The sequence below is a fragment of the Rhincodon typus genome, chromosome 14, assembly GCF_021869965.1.
Source record: "Rhincodon typus isolate 14 chromosome 14, sRhiTyp1.1, whole genome shotgun sequence".
Taxonomy (NCBI): Eukaryota; Metazoa; Chordata; class Chondrichthyes; order Orectolobiformes; family Rhincodontidae; genus Rhincodon; species Rhincodon typus.
In genome coordinates this window covers 47,861,286-47,889,077 of record NC_063345.1, presented here as the reverse complement: position 1 = coordinate 47,889,077, position 27,792 = coordinate 47,861,286, and the positions used below count along the sequence as shown (strand labels likewise).

General features: G+C 38.9%; 1 protein-coding gene across 5 annotated transcripts in view; it reads right to left on the bottom strand.

The window, feature by feature from the left end:
* The window catches only part of znf711 (zinc finger protein 711), a 51,134-nt gene that overhangs the window by 7,834 nt on the left and 15,508 nt on the right, over nt 1-27,792 (bottom strand). For 2 of the 5 annotated variants that reach the window (XM_048605008.1, XM_048605010.1), the window contains exons 2-6: nt 23,761-23,820; nt 22,747-22,845; nt 21,529-22,086; nt 3,591-3,749; nt 1,070-1,213 (exon numbers count right to left, since the gene is read on the bottom strand). In XM_048605008.1, coding sequence (XP_048460965.1) covers nt 1,070-1,213; nt 3,591-3,749; nt 21,529-22,086; nt 22,747-22,825 — 940 coding nt within the window. In that variant the 5' untranslated portion in view covers nt 22,826-22,845; nt 23,761-23,820. Of the gene's footprint in view, nt 1-1,069; nt 1,214-3,590; nt 3,750-21,528; nt 22,087-22,746; nt 22,846-23,760; nt 23,821-25,656; nt 25,683-27,792 lie in introns of those variants that run through there. The other 3 variants (XM_048605007.1, XM_020534289.2, XM_048605009.1) reach the window with 2 other exon arrangements.

Genomic DNA, 27,792 nt, shown 5'->3' with positions numbered 1-27,792 from the left:
CCGCATACAAAAAAAAAATCTCAGAATAAAGACTATAAAACACAACACCTACTCATTCATTACATATGGTGTAGCCAGAGAACAGAGCCCTGTATCAGGACGGGGCAATACAAAGAGAGGGGAAAGTATAGGAATAAGATTATAAACACACAACAGTAGCAAACGAATAACTAATATAAATTGTATTTGTATGTCACGCAAAATGTCAAACTCTTTCATAATATACTGACATCAGTTCTATGCCTTTAAGCCCATTTACAGTCTCTAAACTTATGCCTCTGTGCTTTCTCAACACCTTTCCTTATTATTGCCTATCCATTAAAGTTAGCTGCCCTGTAGCAGTTCTGATGAAGGGTCTCCATCTGAAATATCATTACTTTTCTTATACTAACACCAACACTGACTTTCCAGTATTCAATTATTTTACCTCCACTAAACATCTAGACAGTGCCAAATAACCCAGTGTTATATTAGGTTACAGAAACCATTGTAAATTAGATATTTCTAATGGATGAGTCATAGGTATAACAGGCTCATAAAATATAATTTTAGAAATTTCTTTCAAATCAAAAGCAGCAATTATACTATTCAATTTTGACAAGTGTTAATCCAAACATCTTTCATATTCTAAAAAAATTACAAATAGAAGTGACACAGCAAGACACAGTCAGTCAGTTAACTTGCATTTTAAAAGAGAACTCTATTTAAAATGTAGACATTTTTCAAACTTGTACAATTTGTCTTATTTTAATTTCTGTTTTTACATTTTTTTAACAAAGTCTTTCTTTCAACTCTAAAAAGAGCACAGCAAGTCAGTAAACACTAACGTTTCAGGTTGAACAAAGGACCCAGGATGCTCGGTTTACATATCCATGCAACTGCATACAGAAAGAGCGAAAGTCACTTCTTTCTGAAAGATGGTTAAACAAAGTCCACAATTTGGTTATCTATCTGAACTCTAGTCAGAGGTTGATTTATCAAATAACATGGCTAAATTAATTATTTTCAAATAAAATATAGTTTGCTTTTGAATGAACACTTAAATGAAACTGTACATAGAATTTCTTACTAATATCATCTTCCTGAGCCGGGTCTTTGACCGCCATGTAAACCATCTTTTCCCGAGACATTCTACCAACATTTCCTTGTTCGAGTACTCCAGCTATGGTGTGACCGTTCTGATAGTCATTCTCTGTAATAACTTCAGTTTCACCTTCAAATAAGAAAACAGATTTTAAAGAAAAACTCAAAACAACTTACATTAATTATTCTGCTGTCAACAATATGACCAAGATGCAAAGCAATGAACCAAAAGGCTTGAAAAGTGTTATTAGGACGTAAACTGTACAATTTAGTTTGGATGCTTGAATGTGAACAAACCTTCTCTAGGACAGCTCAATTTTCAATTCAGTAGATGCAAAGTTCACACTTCAAAAAAAAAGCATTCAAACAAATGATGGGCATGAAGCTTCAATATGTACCTATTTAACACGACAGAAAAAGGCCAATTTTTTAAATGTAAGCTTTGGTAACTGTAAAATTTCCCAAGTTACAATCTTCCCAAGTTACTTTTACATATTTGTAGTCTTGGTTCATTAATTAAAGTCAGGAGATTAAAAACTTGAATGTAAAATAATTGAAATACATTTTCGTTGAGTCTCATCTTTCTTCTTTCACTTTTGTACATGTTACACTGAATTAAATATTTGAACTTGCACTACCTGGTTTAGTATCTACAGGTCTCATGATGGATTCTGGAATCTGATTGGTTGACGAGAAACATTTTTGCTGGCCTTGTTCACACAGATTCCAGATCCTCTGTAGACGATGCTGCTCTGCTTCAAATGATAACTGCAAACCACAGTATAAGTTCTTGGGCAGGTGTACACAACTCACTGTTGAGTGCAAATAATCCAGGTCACAGTGTTATTGCTTATGTATCTGTTCCAATTGTCTCTGGGCTGAAAGCAGCTTTCCATACTCGGAGAGACAGGGTGGTGGAAGAAATTTTATCCTGCCTATCCGAAACAGGCTGGTTAAATATTTTAAGTTGCATAATGCAAACCTAACTTGCCACCAACCCATTTGTTGTCAGCAATGAGTTGCATGCCATGTATATCCTGGTTGAGACACAAAACAGTTTATTCTAACATTTAAATCAGGCTCTCACAGAGGAGCTGTGACTCCAATGAAAATATAACAGTGGTCTACTTTGAAGACCAGGCAGCCAAATGAACAGAAATGCTTCTCCATTCTACTGTAACTACCCAATCCACTCCACCAACCACAAGCCCTGACCCCCAAAACTATAACAATATTTCCCTCCCTCCCGAGTGGTGGTCTGACGTGCCATTAATTGTCCCCCTGCCATTGTGGATTGCTATATACCTTGTAGTGCCCAGTGATTCTTTCCCCTTTTATTCTTTCCCAACTGCCAGAAGCCAAGACTAATTACCCTTGCCTGTGCCTTCAAGATCAGCTTCCTTACTTTCCTACCAGATAGCCAATGTGTAATTCTAAGTAGGACACAGCCAAAAAAAAATTAGCTTCTTCCATTAAATCCACCAAACTTCTAGTTTCCTACAAATACTGGATTATCACATAAATCATGATCTCTCCCCTCCTCAAATCCCCCTCTCGAACAAAGGTTTTCCAAAATGCTTTAGTACTTTCTTTTCCAAAAAAACCTACCATTTACTTTGGAATGCTGTCTTAGACAGGAAAGATGTATTTTTGGGAAGCATCAAAACTTGTCTAAGGGATACTTCTCCAATTGACTCGGGCAGCAAAACTGGACAAACATTTTTGGTTCTTCTGAGCTTGCTGAATAAAGTTTTTGTGACATACTTCATTAGCATGACAAGGTATGCAGTGAGAATGCTGAACTCATGAATCTCACTTTGCAGCAACTTTAGCAAATTTTGTATGTGAAGTTAAGTTTCTGTCACTACATCCACTCTAAAATCTAAATGGTGTAAACTTGTGTTGTACTTTCCTAGTCGGTGCTTCCTTATCTTGAAGTTTAAGTATCATGGAAAAAACAAAAACCCCTAGAGAAACATATACTATATCCTTAGCTATTTCTCCCATGAAGACAATTGCTGGTATGTGAACATTAACAAGGAAATAAATTCTACTTCACGAAGATTAGATCAAAACATTATCCTGATCACTACCTGTAAACTATTTGTATTTGTAATAGCATTGTGGATCTAAATTTTCAATCAGGCTTCCCATTCACCACAGCATGGAATGGGATCCATGGATATCATCTGATAGAGATTGGTCATTGCCATGGAAAATAAATGGATTCTGGATTTCAGTTCCAGTGTTCATTAAAATTAGGGAAGAATCCAGTCAGTAGTATGAATGTTTCTAATGAAGAGGCAGTTGAGCTTTTTTTCTACCACAGTACTCTGGCTAAAATAGTTATGAAAATTTGCCCAATTATTGTTCGCTCATATGCTGGTTGACCTTTAAATGTATTTTGGTTCACCTTCGGTCCACTGTAAAATTGATACAGGAGGTAAGATAGTGTAACTTCTTAAAAAAAGATTGAACTGCACACATTATTAAACCATAATAGTTACCTATTTCCACATCATCTTCTGGTTCAGCTTTAAAAATATACACTTTGATGACCTCAGCTCCAAACCCATCTTCTTTGGAAGAATCATCTTGCTCAATATCAGTGCTTATTTTTATTGGTGCATTTCCCATCTGGTCCAGCTTCTCCCCAACATCACCTACTGCATAAAACAATTATAGGAACAGTTATAAAACATCAGAAACTTAGGAGGTCAATAAATCTTCTATAAGCTGTTGGGCCAACTGGCACTGAGTTTAAATTAAATATCTCCATTATGGAACCAGGAAAAAAACCAAGTTAATGTTTTCCTCTTTCCCAACCCCTAGATTCCAACTGAAACCATTTCACTTGCCCAATTTCACTTTTGACTCCAATCGAGCTTTTCCTATCATGACAAAACATAGAAACATTTCAGAGTTACTAAGAGCTACAAAAATGTAGATGTGAAATTAAGGCTCCTGTGCTAGCAAGTGACGGAGAATGAACACCACCAAGATTAACTGAGCTGGTGTTCTGAACCGAACTATATATGGGAACTAACTTCATCAGTGGAGCCTGAAACATTTGTGAATTTTACCATTCAAACGCTGTATGTTGGTTCAACGATCTAGTAATGCTAGGTTCAGCAACACTTTCAATACTGTGAACATTAATTGCACATAAATATTAAATTAGATCAATTGAAATAGATAAAACCAAGAGAATATTAATGGAAAACACATTTTTAAAAATGTTTTCTTCAAATTAATAACAAACCCCCATCTAAATGCCATTTTTCGAAAATAATTTTATTGCCATTTAAGACTACTTGCTTTAAAATGAGGGAAAATTTATTTCTGGGTTATGACAACAATAATGACTCTGGAGTTGAAAACAAAACTCTATAGAGTAATGTATCTGCAACATGTAGCTATGGCATTTAATAAGCAACAATATCCAATTTAGGCTTTACCAGAAGATTACCTTAGGCTGCTGGAGATTTAATAGCAATGTGAGTTGCTAATAGCTAACCACTAACTTCTTTAAACAAGGTGACTTTAGTTGATCTACAGCCACCTACACTCTATCCATCACATTTTGTATGTAATAGTAAAACCACTATTTCCAATTTTTGACAAAAAATATTCGACAAAAATTCCTTGAAAGGTTATTCTGCTCAAAATATTATTTTCTACTTTCAGTTCTGTTGACTAACCTGTAAAAGTCAAATCAGTGATTATGTGCCAACATTGTACGTTTTACCATTGTTAAAGACCAATCTATAAGTACATACTAAAGATTATACGATCTGTACAAGCAACATCAAGGTCAAAGTAGCTTACAATAAAAAAAACCTATCACCATCAAAAACACGCAAAACAGGTGATTATGTGCATTATCAGTTTTTGTTTTTTTTTTGGGGGGGGGGGGGAGAGCGGGAGGTGGTAACAAGTATCTGCAGCCACAATTCCGACATGGTAAATTCCCAATTTCAGTCATGCCATCAGGGGTAGATCCCTACAGGAGATTTGCCACTTTCTCAAAACGGAACAAACACTGGATGTCACCCCAAGCTGCTGTCACTTGCGTCCCGGTAGCCAGATCAAGACAACGTTGGCAGAAGCCTGGCAGCAAGCTACCTATATATGTTTTCTTGATGGGGAATGGAGTATAGAGACCTAAAGGAAGAATATTAAATGTCTAAAAGGATACTAAAAATAAACATCCAAGGGACACTTTTTTTGCTAATATATCATCATACTTTTGCAGTTAATGTAAGATCCATGGGAAAGGGCATTCCATCCACCAAGACCGCAAGAGCAGATAGATGTTTATTCTATCAAGGAGTACCCTTTGATATCATCCATTGATCATGTCAGTAAATATTAATCCATAGCCATATCCACTTCATAAACTGAGCAAAATCTAAACAGCTCAATTATTCTCAATCCTGCTTTTTTTAAAACTTATTGATCTAACTTCTATTTAAAGATCTCAACTGTTCAAAATGACTACCTTCTCTAGGCACTAATTCTATATATCTTTTGAGATAAGAAGTTCTGTCCCTACCCTTAATGTTCCTCAGTTTTATTCCGGTATCATTATGTCACATGCTCACTGTCCAAAATGAATAGCTTACTTACTTCCAATTCATCTAAAATTATCATTATTTCAAGACACCTTCAAAGTTCAGTTATTTAAGCTACATTTCAAGACTTTGTCCCCAAGGCATAGAATAATCTTGGTCATTGTCAATTAAGCCATTTTGAATACAACTTTTGAGTTAAGATGGTGCCAAAACATAACTTCAACTAGTTAAACAGTCAAATGATCCTGAAAAGATCTCATTATTCATTTTTCAGCCTAACATGCTCTGATTTGCAATCCAATGTCATTCAAATGAAGACCAGTATCTGGTTTGTGGTTGTGAATAACTGCCTCACACTGACCAATTTAACAGTTAATGATTAATAATCATGTGAATCATTTTAGGATGGTCTCCGCCAAAGACATTTTCATTTTATACACAATGACAGTTACCTGTGCCATGATGCAGTACTACATTTATTCAAATTTACATACAAGTGTCCTATATCAGCTCATGTTTAAGTCTCTTTAAAGATAATGGTTATCTTATTTCTACTCATAATTTGTAAACAGATCTAGGTGCTAACAAATGTTATGCTATTCACACCTTGTCCTAATATTGTAAGTAGGAAGGGTAATAGTCACATTTGCCCATGAGTTCTTTCCATTGTTTTGGATTTTGCAGTAGGAATATTGGGGAGAGCTTTCAGAGGCCATATAGTACAATGGTTGTGTCGCTACTTCTCCAGGGACAACAAAAGCTCCAGGTTCATATGACCACCAGGGTTTTGTTGGCCACACAATGAAGCAGTCCAATGGGCTGATAATCAACCAGTAATTCCTTCCGCTACTTTGGCCCATTGTTCCCCAAAAGGGTAATAAGTGGGTGCATAACAAAACAGTAAAACAAATCAGGCAGGCTCTTTTCAATGATTTGGATTTTGTGATAGGAATAACAGCAGGACTATCAACCCTCACTGTTGTTGAGTAAAATTAGACAGCAACTTTCAGTGTCCAGTCTTGCACTTGTTGTCCAATTGATCAGCTTCACCGCAAGCTCTGCTACAGACATGCCAGAGTTATGGCTTGTCCATTCAAGTGTAAATGAATTTGAACATTTTAAATCTTCATTGCTAAGAATCAACTTCACTGGCACTGCAAACACAAAAATCTGGAGTCTTAATCGTTCAGATTTGAATTGAATAAAGACTTTTGCTTTTTAGTTCTTATCTTTTTTTCAATCAATCTTCTGTTCTCTATTTCACTTGCTTTTTTTGTTAAAACATTGAATTATCTAAACTTACATTTTCTGGTTTTGACTGTGCACACCTTGGTTTGCATCTTTCAATCTGCTGGAGTGAAGAGACATGCTGTTGCTTGCTCTGTTCACAAGTCCCAGATCCTCTGCAGAAGGGGGCTGTGCTGTTTCAGACTCCAGATGACTGTAAATTGCCATGCAAAATCTCACAAAACTCCTATGGGTATCTAAAAGCACAATGAATGGCAAACACCATTCTTTAGTGCTAAGCAAAATACATTCAATCTGCCTCATTTGTGCCCAGGCTGGTTTTCAAAACATTGAGACAAATCTATTAAATATTTTACTAGCCTACTATATCCTGCTTAAAACTTAAATCAAGAAGAATATCAGACATCCAAAAACTCAAGTGAATTCCATTGACCTGGATTATCTTGCTCCACTAACTTAACTTCTTGCATCAAGAATTTCTGTATATTTGTATGGCCTGGTCTGTCTCTTCTAAACCTACTTGGTAACTCCCGATAACCTCAGAGTGTACTTTAAACATTCATTGGTATGAATAAAATGCCCAAAAGTTTCTCTCCTATTATGGATGTGTGAAGTGATGTGCTAGACTCATGTCTTTATTTTTGTTAACATTAGAATTACGTTTGCCATTCTTCCAAAGCTCAACTACTGCTCAAATATTTAAAGAGCACCAAAAATATCAAACACAGTGTCATAATATCTTGATAAAATGATAGAATCCCTACAGTGTGGAAACAGGCCATTCCGCCCAATAAATCCACACCGCTCTTCCGAAGAGCATCCCACCCAGACCCATCTCCTTACCCTTTCCATATAACCTGCATGTAACACTACGGGCAATTTAGCAAAGCCAATCCACCTAACTTGCACATCTGTGGACTGTGGGAGGAAACTGGAGCACCCGGAGGAAACCCACGCAGCCACGGGGAGAACGTGCAAACTCCACACAGACAGCTGCCCAAGGGTGGAATCGAATCCGGGTCTTTGGCGCTTTGAGGCAGCAGTGCTAACCACTATGCCGCCTAATTTTTTAATTCTTTAAGGATTCTACGATGCATTCAATATCCCACAAAAGTGCTTTGTGGATAACAACCTATTCTTCACTAACCTCTGCATACAATACACATTTTGTTTTATTCACTCCTGGGATGTGGGCATCACTAGCATGCCAGCCTTTATTGTCCATCGCTAGTTGCCCATGATAATTTGGTGGGGAGCTGCCTTTTTGAATCACTGCAATCCATGTGCATCATTTCTTATGATAGAGATTTGTCTAGCCCTCCTCAGAGTTGACGTGAACAATTTATTGAGCCTGCCACATACTGCGAAAACTGTAGATAGTTTATCTTTCAACAGTTCTGCTTGTGCCTTAACTTTCTATCTACTATCAACATAATTGTAAATCCTTTCAAACCCGCTCTTGCTGTCCTTTGCAACTCATTTCTGTATATCTCGTTTTTTTTCCTAATATTTTCCTTGATCCTCAGTCACCTGTATTCCAATCTGTTGTATTATTTTTGAAGTGTACACCTCCCTCTTCTACAGTATCCTCAAAAAGACATTATTTTGCATTGTTACTGAAGCATTATTTCCAAATTAATATTTTTGTAAAACTTTCACATAAACTGCCAAAATCCTGGTTTACCACGTTATTGTTTATGTTCTTGAATCATAGAATCCCTACAGTATGGAAACAGGCAAGAAAAAAATGTTTAGGTCCTAGGTTCTCAATGTACATGAATCCAATAGGAAGACTAACAGATCACTACTGAACAGGAACACAGTTAAAAAACCCTACTGTAAACTTGTGGGAAGAAAACAAATCTCAATTGGTTGTCATTTTGTAATTGCATTCCAGAATTTAAGGTGTACGTTCAAAACACCGTCATAAGAGGGACTTTTTTTTTTAAAATACCATTTTCTTTTTTATTCGTCCACGGGATGTGAGTGTCACTGGCAAGGCCAGAGTTTGTAGCTATCCCTAAATGCAGCTGAGAAGGTAGTAGTGCCCAAAGTGCTGAGACAGGAGTTGTTCCATACTTTTTTGAAGGAATGCATGTGGGCAACTTGCAGGTGGTGGAGTGCTCCCATGAGTCAGCTGCCCCTTTTCTTGGTGGCTGAAGTCACAGGTTTTAAATGTGTTTTTGAGAGTGCCTTGGCATTTTGACATGAATGGAAATGGAATTCTACACCTTTTATGAAATGCCAATATCATAAAACTTTAGAATGCTTGTAATACTTAGCAGCTCTGACAGCATCTGTAGAGAGAGAAAAACAATATTAAACTTTCAGCACACCTGAAATGTTAGCTGTTTCTCTCCAAAGATGCTGTCAGAACAGCTGAGCATTTTCAGCATTAAATTTATTTTCAATTATTATATGTTGTTTTTGTATCAGAGTCAATTTCCCTTGCTCAACTTGTTGCAGAACTTTATGCTCACAGAAAGTGCGTGTTCTTGGAAATGAGTATCATTGCATTTTACATTCAGTAGTTTCAAGCATGGATAGATCAGAGATTGTGGAGGATAAGATTGGTTCAACATGGAGAACTTCCAATACTGCCACAAAGGTGCTGGATTCTCAATCTCATATTATACCATTTGCAGAATGTCAATTCTTCCACTCTACCTTTGTACCTTGTCTGAAATGGATGTCCTTTATGAACATCTCAAAATGACAGACAAAGAAGGGCTGGCTGGGTCATAGTCCTTGCTCCATTCAGTCATGTGCAACAGTAGTCATGAAACACATTGACAGCATTGCATTTCTCTTTTGTATCCTGTGATACCTGCTTCATCCAGCTTGCTTAAATGCCATCATTAAATTTGCATTCTTTGCATGATCTGGTCTCGTATTATTTTAAATATTTTATTCAAATTTCCACAAAGTTTACAACAGAGTAAAATGACTCCGCTTACTGAATTGTGATAATTGCAACTTTAGGCTACCAGGAATCTTGAGTGTGTCACGGACAATAACAATCATGAACAAGTTGAACGAGTGGTTAAATGCATGGCAGATGAAGTATAATATGGATAAATGTGAGTGTATCCACTTTGATAGCAATTATGAGAGCATATTATCCGAATGGCAATATATTGGAAAGGCAGGGGTTGGGTGGTGTGGTGTCCTGATACATCAAATCGCTGAAAGTACGTACGCAGGTGCAGCAGGCAGTGAAGATTGGCCTGCATAACGAGACCTTTCAAGTTCAGGAACAGGGATGTCTCACTGCAATTGTATACGGCCTTGTTGAGACCATACCTGGAGTACTATGTACAGTTTTGGTCTCCTTATTTGAGGAAAGACGTTCTCGCTGTGGAAGGAGCGCAATGAAGATTTACCAGACTAATTCCTCGGACGGTAGGACTCACATGAGGGAGACTGGATTGGTTAGGACTATATTCACTGGAGTTTAGAAGAATGATGGGGAATCTCAGAAATCTATAAAAATTTTAATGAGGCTAGATGTGTCCGATGACCATGGAGCCCAGAACCAGTGGTCACTGTCTATGGGTATGTGGTAGCCCTTTCAGCAGTGAGAAATTTCTTCCCCAGAGAGCGGTAAGCTTGTGGAATTCGCTACCATATAAAGTGGCTGGGGCCAAAACATCAAATCTTTTCAAGAAATTAGTAATAGTTCTTTTGGGCTAAACTGGTATGTATAGAAAGCTGGAACAGTGTACTGAGTTGGAGATAGCAAGAACTGCCGATGCTGGAGTCAGAGTCAATACAGTGTGGAGCTGGAGGAACACAGTAGGTTAGGCAGCATCAGAGGACCCTCCTGATGAAGGGCCCAGACCTGAAACGTCAACTCTCCTGCTTCTCTGATGCTGCCTGACCTGCTATGTTCCTCCAACTCCACACTGTATTCAGTTAGTTGGTCAGCCATCATCACACTGAAATGGCAGAGGAGGCTTGAAGGGCCAAATGGCCTACTCCTGCTCATATTTTCTACGATTTTAACACTTTGGTCTCTTTCCTACTGAACAAAATTTAATTCAAGACCTTGTATAGTACATACTTCCTTGGAGTCAACCCAGAGCCATGCATCTAACATTGCATTTATCTGCATTAAAATTACCATTTGCCAGACACAGATCCATTCCCCATCACATCTAAAATGACTATACTCTCTTTTGCTCATCCCTGGTTTTAATATCTAATACAGAACTTTGTGTCATTTTCAAACGTACAGGCAATTTTTCTAATGTCTATATCCATATTAGTGATATAGTTAACTGACAATAATCTATAAGGCACTCTACCAGGAAGCAATCTCCACACGTGAACCACCTTCTCTCTTTCCTACAAGGATGAATGGCAAAAGGTAGCATCTAAGTTCAGTGGTTAATAAAGAAGCAAATGGAATATTGGCCTTTATTTAATTGGGAACCAAGTATAAAGTGAGTCAGGGTTTACTATACAAAGGCACTCGTCAGACCACGGCTTGAATACTATGAACAATTTTGGGCCCGTAATCCAAGGAAGGATATACTGGCATTCCAGAGAACGTTTCACTAGTCTGATGCCAGGTATGAAGAGGCTGTCTTATGAGAAGTGGTTGAGTAGGTTTGGCCTGTACACAATGGAATTTACAAGATTGAGAGCTGACCTTATTAAAACGTAAAAGGTTCCTAGGGACTTGAATCCCAACCAATTCGATTGGCACAACACCAAAGATCCTGGGGCAAGCAAAGCAGAGATAAGCACGGGAATTCCTAGAAGCCTGGTACTCCAAAGAAAGCCATCAACAAACACACAGAACTCGACCTCATATACACTGCTTTGCGAAGGAAATCTGGAAGTGTGGTTACCCAGCTCAATGGACTGCAGAGTTTAAATACCAGGCAGGAAAACACAACGGCGCTTCATCGGAGGCTGCACTGATGATGTTACCCAGCAGGGTAATGAAACGTCTGTGGAACAGTGAACCAGCTCGGCGAGCCAACCAACCACAACCCGAGCTACAAACCTACTCTAAAACCTTAGTGAATTCTAGAGCGTAACAACGTATAACACTTTTCTGTTAAAAATTTATGATTAAAAATCCTAGGAGAGGAAATTGAAATCACTGCCTGACTATAGAGTTCATTGATCATAGTAAACTTGATTATTAATCCCAGGTAAAATTAAAAAACTAAACAAGACCAGATTCTGGGTGGTATTGTAGATTAGCAAGTAATCTTTCATGTTTAAAAGGTTGCATTCGATTTTCCTGCTCTGACATCAAGAATGAAGATTGCCTCTTGCTTTGGACCTTGCTCAGCCTGAAGTTCCTTGTGGATATGGTCACAGGATGACCAGAACAGAAAATAAAGGAAATATTGCACAGGCTCTCTTTAAAGATGAGGGTATATTGTTTAGGTAAAGAATGTGCAGATTTACAGATCCTTATTTACATTCTAATTAACTTTACTTAGCCAGGTTTGGAGGCAAAATTTCTTTTCAAATGAGGTTCATTCACTAACTGGAATACAAAGATTTCATCAGCTGGAGATTTTGTTCAATAGCTGCACTGAAACTCTATACTTGCTCATTTAAGACTAAACTCATTTCAAAAATAAATTAGACAAGTTATGAAGCTGTTGGTTGGTTTACCAAGTTGACTGGTTTTCATGCAAACGTTTCATCCGCCTTCTAGGTGACATCGTCAGTGCTGTGTAGCCTCCGTTGAAGCACTGTTGTTCTGTTCCACTCTGAATTTATATGGGCTGGTCTGTCATGGTGGGCAGTCTTGTTTCTGGTTTTATACCATAGTGGTATGGTGGTATGTAGATGGGGTCTGTTTCAACATGTTTGTTAATTGCATCGGTGGTTGAAAACCAGGCCTCCAGGAATTCTTGTGCTGGTATTTGTCTCGCTTGGCCTAGTACTGTAATTTTGTCCCAGTCAAATTGCTGTCCTTCTACGTCGCAGTGTATTGAAATGAGGGAGAGTTGGTCGCGCCGTTTTTCTGCGAGTTGGTGTTCATGTATCCTGGTGGGGAGTTTCCTGCCCATCTGTCCTATGTAGTGTTTCTCGCAGTCACTGCATGGTATTTTATACATCACATCTGTCCTGTTCATTGTGGGTATGGCATCTTTTGTCTTTGAGAGTAACTGGCAAAGTGTGGCTGTTGGTTTGTGTGCTATCCTTATTCCAAGAGGTTAAAGGAGTCTTGTAGTCACTTCTGATGTATTTCTAACATAGGGTAGGGTGGCCAGTGTGTTGGGGCGTACAGTATTTTCTTTGGTGTTTTTGTTTGCCAGGCATCAGCGGACGAAGCCATTAGGATAACCATTATTTGCAAAGACTCTGTATAGGTGTTCCACTTCATTTTTGCATAACTCTGGGGTGTTGTGGTGAGGTCTCTCTCATTTAAACAGAGTTTTGACACAGCTCTGTTTGTGGATGCTGCGGTGGTTACCATTGTAATTCAGGATTTGGTCTGTGAGTGTAGTCTTTCTGTAGACAGTGGTAAGGAATTCACCGTTGTTTGCTCATTCCACCATTACGTCTCACAATGGGAGTTGATTGTGGTAGTCTTCTTCCCTGGTGAACTTGATCCTGGTGAATATGTTGTTGTTAATAAAGTGGTGTGTTTCTTCTAACTTTGCTCGTTTAACGATCATGAAGGTATCGTCCGTAGTTTCGGCTGAATCTGGGGGAGGGCCGTGCATTCCAGTTTTTGCATAACAGCTTCTGCTATGAGCCCCGAGATGAACCCATGAGTATTCCCTTAATTTGTTCATACGCCTGACTGTTGAAGATGAAGACGAAGACGAAGAGTGTGGTAAGGCATAGGTCTAGTAATTTTAGCACGTTTTCCTTGCTGATGGTTTCATTGGAGGTTTGTGTTTTTGGATTGTCCAGTAATGTGGCCAGTGTCTCCTTTGCGAAGTGTCATGTCAATAGAGGTGAATAGTGCAGTAAAATCAAGGGTGGCTTAGTGGTTAGCACTGCTGCCTCACAGCACAACGGTCCCAGGTTCAATTTCAGCCTTGGGCAACTGTCTGTGTGGAGTTTGCATGATCCCCCCGTGTCTGCGTGGGTTTCCTCCGGGTGCTCCAGTTTCCTTCCACAGTCTAAAGGTGTGCAGGCTAGGTGAATTGGCCATGGCAAATTGCCCGTAGTGTTCAGGGCTGCGTAGAGTAGATGATTTATAGGAGGATGGGTCTGGATGGGATGCTTAGGGTCGGTGTGGACTTGTTGGGCTGAAGGGCCTGTTTCCACACTGTAGGGATTCTATGATCTATGATCAAAGGATACCATCATTTCCTCCTTGTCGATTTTCACGTTCCTGATGTTGTCCAGGAATTCCTGTGCTGAGTGTATGAAGTGGGTCGATCCATTGGTGAGGTCTTTTAGTCTCTGTTGTAACTCCTTGGCTAACCTGTGTGTTGGTGTGCCTGACAGGGAAACTATGGGTCTGAGGGTTTGTGTCCACCGGGTTTCATTTTTAGGGAGTCTGTTCTAGTTATTTGGCCTGCTCGCTGTGATTTTAGTGTATACGTGATTCTGTTTCCTGACTGTGGTGTGGGATCTGACTCCCTCTGTTGGTAAATGCTGGTATCTGCAAGTAGTTTTTGTGCTTTTTCAAATGTACTCCCATTTGTTCATTATGACCATCAAGCGGCCATTGCTGGTCGATAAGATTCTGATGTTTCTGTCTTTCTTTAGTCCTTCGAGGGCTTTTCTTTCTCATGTGTTGAGCGTGTTTGCTTGGCTTCTCCTGCTCAGTGTAGGGACTATGGTTTGACAGATGGCTTGTTGCATTTTGTCCCCGAGTCTGTTAGATTTCAGTGTGGCCTTCAGCGCAGCCAGGAAGTCCATTTTGTTGGCGTCCTTATAATTGTAGTTAAGTATCAGGACGGTTTTCTTGGTGTCTGTCTGATAAATTTCTTATCCATGCTTCTGGTTTGTTTTTGTCATTGCTATGCATTAGTTTAGTCAGTTTTTCTTGTAGTGCGAGTCTCCTTTTGGTTCTGGTCCTGTTTTGCTTGACCCCAATGGCCTGTTCAGAGTTGTGGTCCATTGTTGGTTGGTCGAGTTCAAGCGTAGAGATTTTTGGCACAAAATTTCTCGTTCATTTTTGTGGAGGTGGTTATGTGCGTCCATCATCATAACTCGTAGCATCCTGTGGCTGCTCTGTTCAGCTGTTTTTCTTGCTTGTGGGTTGTTGAGGGGACGGGTTTGTATTTGACGCTGCACTGTAGTACCTGGTTTCTGAGGCATTCGTGTAGAAAATGGAGTTGCTTGCGGGAGGGCAAATATGATACATAAATGAGCGGGACACATGTGATGTATAAAATATCATGCAGCAACTGCGAGAAACACTACATAGGACAGACGGGCCGGAAACTCACCACCAGGATACATGAACACCAACTCACAGCAAAACAGCACGACTAACTCTACCTTGTTTCAACACACTCTGACACAGAAGGACATCAATTTGACTGGGACATAAAGTTTGAGTACTAGGCCAAGCAAGACAAAGACAAGCACGAGAATTCCTGGAGACCTAGTTTTCAACTACTGATTCAATTAACAAAGATGGTGAAATTGGATAAACATATGGATGATAATGGAATCGTTTAGGTTAGATGGGCTTCAGATTGGTTTCACAGGTCGGTGCAACATCGAGGGCCGAAGGGCCTGTACTGCACTGTAATGTTCTATGTTCTATGTTCTAAATAGACCCCATCTACATAACACTGCAGTACAAAACTGGAAATAAGACTGCCCACCATGACAAACCGGACCAAATAAATTCAGAGCGGAACAGAACAACAGTGCTTCAGTGGAGGCTACACAGCACTGACGATGTCACCTAGAAGGCAGATGAAACCCTTGCATGAAAACCAGTCATCTCGGCAAACAACCAAAAATTCCAACCACAACCCGTGCTACAGATCTTCATTAAAACATTAATTTATGAAGCCTTTATGAAATTCAGTACACAAGGGTCATTATTTGTGTTCTTCTTGATCTGCAAGTTTTGCATAATGACAGAGTCAGATCAACATGTGCATAACATTCTGCAATTCTTTAACTGAGCAATTGAAGCTCAAAAATATGAAAGAGGAATGATGAAAGAAATGCTCAGAAACAGTAAGATACAGGGAGAACAGAAAAAAGCGGTGACAAAAATAAAAGCATATTGGTATTCTCAAGCACTTATATGATAGAACACAATGTGCCTTCAACAAAAGGTCCTCAGTTTTTGGAAGCAATAAACTTTGTGGATAGGGTCATCACATCGATTTCAACAACTAGACTAATTTCTCATTTACTGCAAGATTGTAAAAGGATGGGGAGGTGCTTCTCAAGTGAATTAAAAATTGGCTGAAACAAGAGACATTGGAATTTTGTTGTCTATGGAAGCAGGTAAATTAATGGGATGTCTTATGGATCAGTACTGAAGTCACTGCTGTTTTTTTGTACCCAACTAACTCAGTAGTGGAGAATGAAAACAAAAAAAAGTGTCCAAGCTTGCTCAATGACAACCTGTAAGAGACCAACAGTCTACAGGCTGGTTAAGTGCATAAGGTCAATAGTGTGGATACAATGATTTCAAGTTTGCAGAGTACTGGCCCAGCCATATCTTTCACCAGAAGTATTGTGTACACTGGGCAACATAAAATACAAAATCTCCAGCAGTGGGCTGAAGGGTCAATTCCTGTGCTGTACTGTTCTATGTTTACACGGACATTGGAGTGGGTATGATTAAGCAAATAGACAAGAGGAGACATCTGGTTTTTAAGGACAGATTACAGTGAGGGTGTGGGGGGGGGTGCTTTGGGTTGGTGGGCGATGGGTTAGCTGGCTCGGTTTACTCCGAGAATAGCATGTATGAAAGGCAGTACTTTATAAAGGTGTCAGAACAAGATGGAACCAGGACCTGAGCATTTAGGGTCTCAATCAGACTCTTGCTCACCATCCCACATATACTATTACGTTTAATGCAAATCTGATAGCTTTAAATAGCTTTAAATTGAGGGGTGATAGATATAGGACAGATGTCAGAGGTAGGTTCTTTACTCAGAGTAGTAAGGGCGTGGAATGCCCTGCCTGCAAAAGTAGTAGACTCGCCAACTTTAAGGGCATTTAAATGGTCATTGGATAAACATATGGATGATAATGGAATAGTTTAGGTTAGATGGGCTTCAGATTGGTTTCACAGGTCGGCGCAACATCGAGGGCTAAAGGGCCTGTACTGCGCTGTAATGTTCTATGATCTTACTACATAAGCATCCAAGACACTCAGGCAGCAGTAAAAAAAACAAACATTGTCCAACAAAAGCCCACAGTTGAGAAAGAAGTCCAACTTGCAAAAAGAACAAAATAACTTCACAGCAGACAGACAGAATGACTCTGGAGGCAATCTGGCTGCAAACTAATTCTTCAGGGATGGGTCCATAGAGGGTAGGGGATCTTTGTCAATCAGGGTAACCTGGGAAGTCCCACAGTGCAGTAAAATAGACAAGGTGTGCATGGGAAAAACTGCTGCAGAGCACATAGTTCAGTGGTCAGATCTGGTAAATGTGGAAAAGGTTACGGCAGGATGATGAGCTCCAAAGACAATCCACAGAACATTCAGGACATGAAATGGGAAAAATATAAGCTTGCAGCAGGGAAAACAACTATTCAGCTATACAGCAGGTATTAGATGATTGCAGAGTACAGCTATACATCGAGATGGCAATTAAATGAACACAGAAGGTCTGCCAGCAGAAAACATGGGGAGGAACAAGGTGTCACCACAGCCATAGGGGATCCCATCTGCAGTCACTCAGCCCAACAGGGTTGAGACTGTCAGATGGAGACTAAGTCAGAGTTGCAGCACCAACATAATGAGAAACAGTCTAAGGGATACAAGAGATCTACTAGATGATTTCTAGTACTTAGAAACATCAGATTCATTAGACCCTCAAGATGAATTCTGTGCATTGATATCATGTTTAATCCAAATAAAGTCTACTTCCCTACATTTAAATGAACTTCAGCTGTCCATCATTTCAGTTTCTGCAGCATACCTGACCATAAAGTTTGGGAGGAGAGGGATGGAGGAGGACTGAGAGACAGTGACCAGTGCCAAATAGAACAAGAGAAAGGAGGACCCAGATTCACCAGCATATGAAAGTCAGGAAGAGAGGAGGACTCTGTGCTTCTGTAAGTGAGACAGAGCATGGTCAACAGATTCATAAAGAATGGGTGACAAAGCAGGGTCTGCAACTTCTGAAACAGCACAAGGGAGAGAGTATGGACAATAGTTTCATGAAGATAAGAGAGTGGACCTGCGTGAGAAGGGTAGCAGAGCCCCTTCAAACATGATGTCACTGAAAAACAAGCACCTGATTGGTGGGTATTTCCTGTCTCTTTATTGGTCAAGTGGTTTAAATCAAAAGACTTTTCTGCAAGTGTATAATTTAAAAAAAAACTTTTAATATGCTTAACATCCAATTTAAAGAAAGACAGACAGACAATTGAGCAGGCAATGTTTTGCAGTTGTAGTATATGTAAGCTGGCACGCACTACTGAGACCACCTCCACACTGACACATCACAGAGCAGGAGACATACCTAGACACCATGTTTCAGGAGGCAGTGACACCACTTTCCTTAATTATATCAAATGTGGTCCATGGTCAGGGACAGGAAGATCTGACTATGAGTAAGCCAGGTATGGGGATCCGCAATATAGCTCTGGAGGGACCTCAGCGTGTGCCCTTGTCCAATACGTCTGAAGTTCTTGCTCCCAGCATGGATGATGGCACAGGCTGCCACTCAAGTTCAGGAGAAAAGCAAAATGTTGTGGCCATAGTAATAATAATACTAATAATAGGGGACAGCGTTATCAAATATGAAGAAAAATACAGATAAAAAGAGAAGTGAGTACGATTTAAATGGAGAAAGACTTTTGAAAGCTGCAGTGCAGAGAGACATGGGAGTCATTGTGTATGTATCACAAAAAGCACTCAAGTTCAGCAGGTAACAGGGAAGGTAAATGGAAAGTCAATCTTTATTTCAAAGACAATAGAGAGGTTTTGCTAAAACTGTATTATAAAAAGATTCTAGACAAACAACAGCTGGAATCCAGTGAATACTCTTGGTCTCCTTTTCCAAAGAAAGACATATTGGCATTGGAGGCAGTCCAGAGAAGGTTGATCCTGGGTATGGAGGGATTTTCTTATGGAGGAGAGGTTGGGAAGGTTGGGTTTCTACATAACGGAATTTCGAAGAATGAGAGGAGATCTTATTGAAATATAAAAGATTCTTAGGAGTTTGACATCGTAGATGCAGAGAGGTTATCTCCCCTTTCTGGGATAGTCTAGGACCTGAGGACATTATTTCAAAGTAAGGGTTGCCCAATTAAACTGACGTGAGGAGGAATTTCTTCTCTTGGAGGGTAGTTAATCTGCAGAATTCTTTATCAAAGAGGGCTGCACAGACTGGGTCATTAACTTTGTTTAAGGCTGAGAAAGATTTTTATTCAGTAAATCGATCAAGAGTTATGTGGATACAGCAGGAAGTGGAGCTGAGGATAATCAGATTAACCATGATCTCACCGAATGGTGCATCAGACTTGATGGGCAAACTGGCCTATTTCTACTTCTATTTTTTATGGCCTTATACTGATCTCTGCAGCAAAGACAGAAAGTCCCAAAGGCTGTATTGCTTACTTGGTGCCAAGGTTCACAACATCTACTTCAGGCTGGAGAGAAACTCGGAATGAGAGAGGAAGGATACAGTTATTGTGATTTACATAGGTAAGGCCAGGAAAGAGGCTTTGCTGAAGAATTAAGAGTAGTTTGGGGCGAAATGAGACAGCACAGCCACGAAGTTAATAATGCTCGAATTGCTCCCTGAGCCATTTGCAACTTCTCTTAAGGGAAATAAGATTAGAGGGGTAAATGTGCGGTTTAAGAACTGATATGGGAAAAACTCCAGTTTAGGAATACTGGGGAAAGGGAGAATTGTTGTGGGACAGGAAGTGGAAAAACACAACGATAAATGTGACAGCAGAGGTGCAGGGGAATGAGGTGAGCAATAATCAAAGTGAGACAGGAAGGGACAAAAAAAAAGAATGCAAAAATTATGTCTACAATAAGTGATAAATGCAAAATTTCAAAGGCTCTTTATCTGAAAGCACGCAGCATTTGTAAAAAGATAGACGAGTTGATCGCTTGAATAAAAATCAATGAATGTGACTTTATACGATTATGGAGATGTGGTTGCAGGGTGACCAAGATTGGGAACTCAATATTCAAGAGTATTTGACTTTCCTGAATAGGCAAAAAGAACCTAAAGTATAGAGCTTTTACAGATGAAGCGTACCTTAAAGCCAAGCATCAAATCTACCTTGAACCTAACTAGAATTAAGCAAGATTTGAAAAGATTCTAATTACCCAAAGAAGACTGCTAAACTAAAGGCCCATGAACACACCACTATGCCGCCTCGGAGTTTGACAAGAGACTGTTTCATACAGAAACAAAATATTTGCTGCAGTTACTCGCTAGGATCACAAAAGAAAAAGACAACCTTTGATTCTTGCATTCCAACTTAAGTTACCAACTGAGACTTCAGATGCATAGTAAAGATACAGAGAATGAAGGGAAACAACTGTTTCAAGAACATGAAGAGTTAACAGTTCACGAGGAAGTGATTACAGAAAAAAGAAACAAGGACTCACAAATGTGAAAAAGCTGAGAGAAAATTTTCACAAATCTCGTGCAGAGACAGCCAGTGACACAACTGAGGAAATACCACAATGAAGGGGAAAAACCACTTTCACTGAAATATTCAGAGCTCAAAGATTTCAATGTATTATCAGCAGATAACATTCTGCTACAACTAATGAGTGATGATCATACATTTGAAAAGACTTAAGAAGGTAAACAGAAATCTTAGTTTGTAGGGTCACAAAAAGGCTCTCTCGTACCATCATTTGTATATGGTCACATGCATGTTCTTGAGCGAAGACCTAATCTTACTACAGTTTAAATAAGCTGGGAATGTTTATAATGGAAGACACTTATTTCACCATCTAGTAAGGGAAGTATTCAAGATCCCAAAAGGTTACTGATAAAAATTCAAATACTAAAATGCAGTCTCAAAACTTACATAAATATCAAATTTGAAAAGGGAGAGTGAAGGAACAGTTCAGATTTAATTACATGCTGCAATGATTAGCAAATGGACTATCAGGAAAGACTGGACAAAAACAGTTGATCAAGATGTATTACAGGGTTTCCAACACAGATAAAGCATAATGGCTTATTTCAGACCTATATGCTTTAATATTTGCTCTATTAGTAACAAACTAGCACTAACTTATTTTTCTTTTATTATACACTATTGTAGGTAAAATACTATGAAATAATATAAAAATAGTGGTTTTCAAGGTTAAAGCTCTTTTGACTTAAATCATTACTTAAACTTCTTGGCTGTATAAATGTTACAATTTATTTCTATGTTGTCTATTATTGGAAAAGTGGTACTGCATTTTTTTTTAAACAGGAGGCACTGCGGACAGACTATACAAAATTTCATTTCCAATAATCTAAACATAAAAGCCATACTGTAAACTGTCACTTACAGGATATCATTAAGAAATCCTCAGATGCATCTTTTCCGTCAACTCGGGCTTCAATAGGTGGGTCAGAAACAGTCTCTTGATTTTGAACTACTAAATCATGGTTTTGAATCACAGTCTCTGAAACAGCATCTACTTCCATAACCTCTTCGGAGACCATTCCAGGAGAGAGAACATCTGTTACTGAATCCTGAACCACGTGCTCAAAATGTTCCTCATCCTGCACCGATACAAGATCTGACACAAGTACTTGATCTGGAACACCAACAGTCTCAGTTATAAGATCAGAAGCTAGGACATGGTCAGGAACGGAACTAGTGTTCAAGTCTTCTTCCATAGTAACATTAGTCTCTAGTACTGAATCTGAGACAATCACACCTTCTGTAACAACGTCATTTTCAGCTATAATATCTGGACCCTGCACAACTTCGTGAATATTAGTTGGGAGACCATGTCCTAGTGTAACTTCTTCCTCAGTGACATCAGAGACCAGCACTGCATCAGGTACAGATACAACAATGTGATCGCCATCAACATGGGCAGCACCAGCCATTCCAGTCACTGTAATACAAAAATAGATTAATACTGTGCCATTTTGTAACATTTCTAATAATTGAAATAATTCTACCGATTATATTTCTTCTGAGGCCAAGTTGCATGAGACATAGGGCATACATATCTTATACGCGCAAATGCATACACAGTAAAAACACCAAAAATAAACTGAACTATAGGATCAACCATTATCAGAAACTTTGAAATGTGCCTAGTCGTGATCATACACACTTGCTGAAAAGCCATACAAGAGGGCTGGTTAATTCAGTAGAACAGCATAACTTAAGTCACTGGCTACATAATTCGCCTCCGATTACATGACCATGCTGAATCTCTCAGCTGGATAAGTAAAATATGTAGCTGATATGCCCAAGGTGGCTGAAATTAAATTGAACATGGATCCATATTTTTCGTCATATTATACAAACAGCCCATTTATGTTATTTCACTTTGTACTGAATTTGTTAAGTTGTCAGGTTAGGACTTTCCCCAATTGCAGGTTCAAGTTGGTGGAATAGCCCCAAATGTTGTTACTTTAGAATTCTCCTTCAAATCTCTACCTAAATAAATAATGATTAATATAATGATCTTTTGATAACAATTATTGAATTATACTATATAAACCTAACAACTTTACTTATTTACAGTGCAGAGTTAACTACTTACCAAAGTCTTGCATGATCATAGTATGAGACACTTTGGACTCTTGTGAATGTAACTCAAGTCCTCCCCCTCCTTGATCCATAATGTAGTTTTCATCAGTGTCTAAACAAGAGATGTAATAATTAGCTTCTAAACCAAGTAATCATTTTTTGAAATGCTTTCATGAGCATAAAAGAGAATTCAAGTAAATAACATCTTAAGTAACAAGTATGTCCCATTATGGCTGTCATAGGCATTCTTGATCCACAGATTAGAGGAAAGTGATTGATTTCAAAGAACTCCGAGTATGTGCACTATTTAACTCCTAGCACAAGTTCATAAAAGGAGGTCATTCAATATAGAGTGCCTGTCCTAGCTTTGATAAGGCTTTCCACTTAATCTCAATAACCCTATAAATGTTTTCCCTTTAAGTATTTGTCAAATTCTCTTTTGAATGCTACTATTAAATCTACATCCAAACTTCCAACAGGACACTCACTGCGTAAGCAAAAAAAAAAAAATTTTACCAATAACTTTGAATCTAGGCTCACTTGTGACCAGTTGTTTGCCACCAAAAACAGTCCATTCCTTATTCCAGTCATCAAACCTTTCATGTTTTGAACATTCTTCCAAAAAGAGACCAACCACAGCATCTCCAGCAGGTCTCCGTGTCCTGTGACTGATGTTCTGCCCTCTGCTATGAAAATCTACTGTTTGTTTTGTAATGGTAATTCCCCAGAGAATTCTCAAGTTCACATAAAACTTTCAGGGTTTTAACTGAACACTTTCGACTTGGGACCACCAAACTAAAATTCCTTACATTGAGCTAACCTATTTCTCCACAGTCCTAAACTATCTCCTGTCTTCAGGAGTGAGCGTTTTACATATCTAGCTCCAGTCAAGTCTTCTGCAAAACCGAAATCAAAAGTGCTTTCTTCAAGCTATGGGTGTTTTCAATAAACCAACAAAAAAATTTGCAGATCCTTCTACCTGATGTCTAGTGCAGAACTGTTTGCTCTGTTGACTTGTAAAACTCACCAAAAGTGGGGCAAAAGAAAGCCTATTACACTCCTGGAAGTCTGTCCCTCATACTGTGCTCTAAAATTGAAAATAAAAAAAACAAAATCACCATGGCAACAGAAATGTTAGAAGTTAATTATTAAACTCCTTCATAGACTAGAAAAAAACCCACCTGCTAGTTCAAAATCCAAACTCTAAAATGATAATAAAATAAATAAATTTCACACCTTACATCACAGAAATGAAAATAAATTATCTTAAATTTTAAAAATTTAACGCAAAACCAATTAAAATGTCAGGCAAGAAAAGACTTGCAGGCCCATTTTCCCTGGAAAATACAACTGCAATGCTTAAAATTTCATGAACAATCACTCTACCTTTAAGATGCCACGTGATCTTTGGAGAAACTAGCAACAGATTAAAAACCCATAGCCAATTTGAGGTGGGGAGGGGGGTGGAACTGAAGATTCAGCGTTCTAATTTAATCATTAAGGGGTTGTGCAAGCTTTGAGCATCAGGTCATTTTATAACGCGATTCCCCTTTGACAATTTGATTAATATCATTGAAAAATGTCCCACGGCAATTCAGAAGCATGTGGAGACAAAAATAGGTATTAAAAAAAGGAGACATTAGGAGGGGTAGACTTTTAAAAAAGGGGATTTTAAGGGAAAAGCAGCCTGCTTGCAGTGGGAAGGTTGGTGAGGATTATGTGCGGTTGCACCTATTAGAGAATACATGGTCACCAATGATGTGACAAACTGACAGGGTAGGGATTCTCAGCGGAGACATAGGACCGGAGGAAGTAATAGAAACAGGAAGCGATAGGATTATAAGATCTGGACACAGGGATGGGAATCAGCAAAGATAAGGTGATTGTTGAGCAGGCTTAATGTGAAATAACAGAGTTTTGAATCAGCTCAAGCTATAGAAGGTGGATAATAAAAGAGGCCTCCGATGAACTCACTGGAATAATCAGGTCTGGTAGTGAGAAAGAAACTGGATTAAGGTTTCACAGAAAACTTGCAGGAGAGGCAGAGGCAGGTGATATTATGTAAGGGGAATTAAAAACTCGATTCAACAGGATACTTCAGTTAGGGAACATTCTGATTTAGCCTGAGACAATGGCTAAGGAAGACAACAAAATAGGGGTCAAGAACACAGAATTTGTGTATGAACCTGAAAATAACGTTTTAACTATTCTGAAGATTGAAGTAGAGGAAACCATGATTCATGCAAGACCAGATATCTGACACCACAGTGGCAATGAATTGGTGAGAAAAGTGCTGGATGTTATCAGCATTCATAATTGAAAACAGAAAATGCTGCATATACTCATTAACAAGTTAACATTTCAGTTCCACGACTTAGACATGGGGTGAAACCCCACATGATATTAATTATGCCACTAAGGAACAACATCTGGTGGAGGACAGCCAACTATAGTTCTCTAGATATACTGGTCAGTCAGTTAGTGTGAACACATCAGTCACTGTTACAGCAACTCTTGTTTCAATAAGATAGGGTGACATGAACAACAGCAACATCACTAACTTGACAAAACAGGAAAGGCACTGGCAGAGAACTGTGTGCTCTGTTGTGTCAAAGGTTGCAGAGAGTTCAAAGACTGTTAATGCACCATGGCCACAATCAAAAGACTGTATGTGTGCTGCGACAGAGGTGTAAATCTTATCATAATAATTCACACATCGAGTTCGAGAAATGCAAAGCGATGCAGATGGCAATGTATTCAAGTACTTTGGAAAGTGCATGATAGGCCAATGTCAAAGTCTGGTAAAAGGTCATTAACCTGAAACACTTTCTCTCCACTTGATGCAGCATGATTTGAGTATTTCCAGTGTCAGTGTCAATCCATAAATTAGTCTGAACAAGAATATTTGACGCCTCTTTTTCACCTTATTGAAAAGCATTTTCAAACTTCATGGCATCATATAAAGCCCAGCATAGTCCAGCAGCAAGATATTGAACGAGTATGACTTTGTAAAGCTGTGTAGTTACAAAAAGAAATCAATAATTGTTTGGTTCATGAAAATAAAAGCAGTAACTAATACATCTGCAGCAGTGCAAGAACAATAGTCTGGTCATGTAACAGAACCACAGAATCATTATGGTGTAGGAGGCCACTTAGCCCATCATGGCTACCAAATACCAAACTCCTGCCTTTTCTCCATATCCCTGCACACCTTTACTGTTTAAAAAAAAACACAATATCCTACTGAATGCTGCAATTCAACCTGCCTCCAGTACAGTTCCCAACATTGCCCTAACAACTTGCTATGTGTAAAAGATTTTGTCATCACTCTTGCTTCATTTGCACATCACTTTAAATCTTTGCCCTCACGTTCTTGATTCTATTACAAATGAGAAAAAAAAAAACTGTACAGCCCACTCATGATTTTGAAAACCTTAAATCAATCTCCTCCTCTCCACGGAGGACAGACCCATTGTATCATTGTATCTTCATAGCTAAAGTTTCACATACCTGGAACCATTCTAGTAAGTCACTTCTGCACCCTCTCCAATCCAATCACATCTTTCCAATAATGTGGTGCCCACAAAATATATGATACTCTTGCTGAGATCTAACAAGTGTCTTATCCAGGTTCAACATCATCTCTTTGTCTTGCACTTCATGCCCCCATTAACAAAACCGAGAAGACTCCATGCTTTATTTATTGCCCTCTCCACCTATGCTGCCACCTTCAATGATCTGTGCATATTATGTATCCAATGCCCTTGCACCCCCTTTTAGAATTGAATCTATTTTGTATGGTCTCTCCGTGTTCTTTCAAACAAAGTACATCACCTCACACTTCTCGGTATTGAATGTCACCTGCTTACTATCTGTGTGGTCCATCCAATTGTCAATGTCATTTTTGAGTTCCATGTTATCCTCCTCTCGGTTACAACTGTTCTGAGTTTAGTACCATCAGCAAACCTGGTATACAGGGACTGTTTCCAAGACCCAGATTAGTAAAATATAATTATCAGGAAAAGCAAGGGTCCCATTACTGTCCCTGGGGAACTCCACTACAAACCTTTCTCCAGCTGGAAAAATATCCAACGACCATTACTCTATTTCCTATCAATCAGCTAATTTTGTATCCAAAAATACATACTTCAGTAATACAGTTCATTACTGCGGTATAAATGAATTTTTATTCGTCGTGTCATTCCACAACTACTATACCAAAGGATTCAAAAGGACTGTTTTTGTTCATGTGTATTATAAACTATATTTGATAAAAACATCTTTATTGTTTTGTGGAATGTGGGCATTGTTGGAAGACCAGCATTTTTGCCCACCCTAATTGCCCTTGAACAGAGTGTCAACCAAATTTTTAACATTTAGCTTTGCTTAAAATGAATATTATCTGGATTCTAGATACATTCAGAAAATTATGGTTGTGGGCTTTCAATACCCTGCACAGAACACAAGTCAGTAAAGAAGGAATTATTCCATGAAACAAAGTCACTTAGCGGGGATGGTCGTGTAGTGGGCTACAAAGTACAGGCTAATACACCGAGGACATGGGATCAAATCGAACCATGGCAGCTGATGCAAGTTAAATTTAAAAATGAAAATTAAGGCTAATCGCAGTCATGGTGATCAAATTATTATTGAATCAAATGGGTTTTTTCAATCAATGTCCTTTAGCAAAGGGAATCTGCCATCCTTATGCCATCATGACTCCAGATCCACAGCAACGTGATCCACTCTCAACTGCCCTCTGGCATAGTAAGCCAAATGCTGACAACATCCGTTGGTATCCCACAACCCAGGAAAGAGTAAAGATGTGTTAGTCTAATATTATAAATTGCTGACAAAAAGCACATTTTGAACCCCTCTGTATTGTAGAAATGGCACATGACAAAAAAAAAGGAAGTTTAAACTGCATCAGAGATAGCAGGAACTGCAGATGCTGGAGAATCTGAGATAACAAGGTGTAGAGCTGGATGAACACAGCAGGCCAAGCAGCATCAGAGGAGCAGGAAGGCTGAAGTTTCGGGTCTAGACCCTTCTTCAGAAA